This window comes from Microtus ochrogaster, chromosome 8, assembly GCF_000317375.1.
Source record: "Microtus ochrogaster isolate Prairie Vole_2 chromosome 8, MicOch1.0, whole genome shotgun sequence".
Classification (NCBI taxonomy): Eukaryota; Metazoa; Chordata; class Mammalia; order Rodentia; family Cricetidae; genus Microtus; species Microtus ochrogaster.
The window spans coordinates 54,364,093-54,368,749 of NC_022015.1; the positions used below are offsets into that span (position 1 = coordinate 54,364,093).

Consider the following 4,657-nt stretch of genomic DNA (forward strand, 5'->3'; position numbering starts at 1 on the left):
ATAAATAAATAAATAAATAAATAAATAAATAAATAAATGGAAACAATAAAAAAGTTTACATAAAAATAACCAAAATATTGAAAACATACCTTATTCCAGAGAGACTATCATAGGCATGCAGATCTAATATATTTGAGAGATGAACTCTAAAAGGAAGAAAATGCATTTAAATAGTTGAAAATTTTATAAAATACATGCAATTCATCAAGAATAGAATTTCAAATTGGGCAACAGTATTTAGGAGTTAGATAAAGGGATTAGAAGCTCAAGGACATCCTTGGCTACAATAGTGAGTTCAAGGCCTGGGCTATATGAGTCCCTGTCTCAAAAAGAAAAATCTCTAAGGACTTTTAATCAAAATATGTAAGCATAGAAACTAGTCAGCCTTGGGGGTTGGAGAGAGCTAAATGTTTAAAAGCATTTGCTGCTCTTACAGAGGGCCTAGGTTTGCATCTCAGCACCTTCTTGGTGGCTTAGAACTACCTGGAACTCCAGTATCAGGAGTTCTAATGCCCTCTTCAGACCTCCATGGGTATTAGGCACAAACATGGAACACATGCAGGCAAAACGATCAAACACAAAAAATAAAAATAAACAAATCTTTTTTAAAACTACATATTATACTTAGAGAAAAACATTAAATGAAAGGAAAGAAAAAAAGAGAGATGGTAAAAGAAGTCTACCTAAAATTTCTAAAAGTAGCTGAATGATAAAGATCAGGCAAAAAACAAAACAAACAAACAAACAAAAACTTGTTACTGCTCCAAAAAAAGTTTCCTTTCCACTTCTGATTGTCCTTCAGTTATAACTCTATATGCTTTAAAATACTTTCAGAGTTAAAAATTATCTAAATAACCATTTCTAAGCAGCTATTACCCCAAATGTGAAATAAAAGAAGTAACAAAGGCATAATAGTTTACACACATTCCAAAAGCCTTTGGGATTTTCCTAATTCTTTTACAACTTCTCTATGTTAAATATGTAATAGAAAAATACCAGGGCTGGTGAGTTAATATAAAAATATGAGGCTCAGCAGTTAAAGGCACTGGCTGCTCTTCTAGAGGACATAGGTTCAATTCCCACCACCCACATGGCAGCTCACAACTATCCGTACCTCCTGTTCTAGAGCATCCAATACCCTTACACAAATACACATGCAGACGAAACATCAATGTACATAAAATACAAAGCAAAGAAAACCAGCCTACAGTCCACAACCCCAGAGAACCTAGACAACAAAGAAGACCTAAGAGAGACATACATGGATCTTCAAAGGAAGGTGAAAAAGACGGGATCTCCTGAGTAAGTTAGGAGCGTGGGGGTAACAGGAGAGGTTAGAAGAGGAGAGGAGTGGAGAAAAAGGTATAGTTCCATAAAAATAATTTTAAAAAGAAACACCAATATATATAAAATAAAAAATAAATTATAAAAAAATACTAGAACTCTAAAGCTGAGCATGGTGGTACACACCTTTAATCCCAGCATTTGGGAGGCAAAAGCAGGTGTATCTCTGTGTCTTTGATACCAGCCTGGTCTACATAATGAGTTTCAGGACAGCTACATTGTGAGACTGTCTGGTGGGGGTTGGGGATGTTAGAACTCTGGGGCTGGAAGAACAGCACTTTCACAATGCATGTGTAAGGCTCTGGAATCAATCTTAAGTATCAACAAAATAAAAATATATAAATAAAACCAAAAGGAGTCAAACCACCAGAGTGTGAATTAATATTAGCTCCCTCTGGAACCACATGTTTGATTTTACTTGTTCAGAATGAGGGCTCAAGTAGAGTGAAGCTTCTCAGTTCACAATGCAGTCAGAACAAACGCTTTCTCTGGAAAATTATTGATGACTGAACCTTATTATAAATGCAGTGATTCAAATCACTAAGAATCAACCACAACCAGCACTTGGTTTGGTTTAAATACATAGAAGTAAATTTACAAAAATGGATGACTGATTTTCTGTTTTAACATTAGTACAAGGAAGAGCAGAGAACAGTGACTTTATAATTAAACTAAAATCAAGGGAATATTTAAAAGAACACAAAACTACAATCAAAAGTACAATTACATTTCAACACTAGACCCAAGCAGCCTGTCAGACATTTCTACATGGAAAACAAAGTTCATTTGTCACATTCCACATGTCTGATTAAGCATACAAATGTAAGATAAAACACTTCCTTTAGCTCAGAACTGGCCAGCTGTGCCTGGCCTTGTTCACTAGCAGCAAACAGCCACACACTCAGGACAGTGCACAGCAAGGTTATGAAAGCTTATCTTGGCATAGACAAACAAAATTCCCATCTTATTAAACTACTCTATGTTAATATACTATATCAATACTTCAAATATGGGACATACTGGATGTTCTGAGCCAGAAAAATGATCAGGCAAGGAAGCAAATATTCTGAGAATGAAGACATTTTTGAGTATTAATTTACACCAAGGAATCAAAATCCTAGCATTAAACATACTTCCTTTTCCATAACAGTTAAACAAATATTTATAAAGACAGGTTAAAACCACCCCAAGATTATCATCTCCACTGCAGCAGATAGTTTCAAGGAAAGTCTGTATGTGCCAATTCTGTGAATATGCAGTTCTGTGTTAAAAAAAAAAAAAAACCTTCGAAATATACCACTGCCCCACTGCAACAGTGTCCTTGAAAACACTACCATTTAGAGAATTCTGCTTTAGGTACTTACTTCTAAGAATGAAAGGACCAACAACAGAATAATAATAAAGTATCAGAGTCTCTCAGCAAATTCTTAATGGTCAGTATAAGGGGATAAGGCATAAGCTTCCACACTTAAGTTTTATGAACTTTTCCCCAAACTAGCACTGCTTTGGAGAAGAAAGTCTATTCTCATTTAAAACATGTCTAGAAAAATTTTCATGGTGTTAAATGTGTTTATTTAATTTCTTCCTTCAGAAATAAAAGCATCAGATATTTTCCCAGACATTCAAACAGTAAGATCAAAAGACCATCATCATTTTAAATTAAACAGGAAAATAAATCAAAGGGAAAAAAATCTTCAAAAGTTCATTCTTCTATTGTCTTACACAGCCTGAAGCTGTGGGAGAACTTTAGGGACACTGCCTAAAGGCCACCTTTCCAAATTCAGTGAGTCTCTCCAAGGGTTCAGCTTATTTCCAAAAGCTTGGAGCTAAACTCTAGCACTAAGTTTCCAAGTGTTCTCATTAACTTTTCTAAGCCCACACCCATCCCACACCACCCAAGTTTTTCTAATCTTCCTGTATGCCCTAAACTTCAGAGACCAGACCATAGAGAGTCCACCCCTCAAGTGTCTCTTAGTTTTAAATCTTTCAGAGCCTCTTCTTGCCACCAGGAGAAAAATCCTATGTATCATGGAATTCATGGTCTTTGTGGAAGACTCACATACCTTTCCTCTTAGCTACATGCAGCCATGTGTCCTAGTCATTCTAAAATATCATCCCTGAAATATTAAGGCTTCTGTACCCCTGGGGGAAAAAAAATCACCTGTATTCCAGGCGTTCTGGAAAAAAAATCCATTCACTGTTTAAGACTCTAATCAAATCATTTTCCTAAACAAGTTTTCCTGACTCTTCATCAAGAAAATTTGGTCATTTCTCTGCCTTCTTATTCTTACAGAACTCTGTGCAGTCAATATTTCTATTGTGACATAGTAAGAAGATATCTAAGATGTTGTTTTTTTGCTTGTTCACTTCTCAGTTTTTCCCAAATGACTGATCCACCCAGTATCTTAAAAGTACTTTTGTCTTCTCTGTGGCTTAGTTCTTGAATGCACCCTGATGTGCCTGGAATCAATGAAAAGCTGAAATGGTTAACTTATTACTGACCAGCTGCATTTTGATGCTCCTCTGTTCAATTCACTTGAATCTCTAAAATTTTAAAAAGTACAGAAAAGATAAGAATGCATGCCTTCTATCTATCTGCTCCTACTTCGGAAGTCTACGCAGTCATTAGAACTTGTATTTGCTGGTCAATCTGCTTAAACACTAATAAGAAAGCACCAAACATGATTTTTCTTCCATTTCCCAAAGTCAAGGTGAGCCTTTGCTTATGTATGTTTATAGCACTTTCACTTTTGCCTGCTTTTGTCATCCTCAAAATACTAATGGGATTAAAATGCTTAAAAAAAAAAAACACTCCAATTATTTTGTAAGAACTAACTCTCTAGCTTCTAAATTGGGAAGCCCAAGTTGTTGTCTGTCTCAAGAAATTTGGGGAAATACTTAATGTAAGATTCATGACTCAATAATAAGACTCCTATTTATAGCTGATCTTCATGGAAAAGGTCTCTAACTTAACTCCAGTGTTCCCAGCAAGGACAGAGTCTCAGATCCACTGCCAATAAACAGATCGTGAAGAATGAGAAGATAAAGATTTTCTTCACTTGCACCTTCATTCTTAAGTAATAAACACTGCATGATTAATATTCTTATAAGGGAGCAAATTCTAAAACTATATGATGAATGAAACCATTACATAATAAGCTAATCCAGAATGAACTTTATTTAGAACACGGATCATCTCGAAGTGGAAATAGAGAAAATACGAACGGAATACATGCTGTCACAACAGAAACACAGTTACTGATAAGTATGATTCTTACAATGGGGATGTTCTATTGGGAACTCACCAAGGCCA

At 35.4% G+C, this 4,657-nt stretch overlaps 1 protein-coding gene across 1 annotated transcript in view; it reads right to left on the reverse strand.

The window, feature by feature from the left end:
* The window catches only part of LOC101985527 (COBW domain-containing protein 1), a 46,900-nt gene that overhangs the window by 13,891 nt on the left and 28,352 nt on the right, over positions 1–4,657 (reverse strand). Inside the window, exon 10 of the mRNA XM_005352085.2 lies at positions 90–146. Within this exon, the coding sequence (XP_005352142.1) occupies positions 90–146 (57 nt within the window). The remainder of the gene's footprint in view (positions 1–89; positions 147–4,657) is intronic.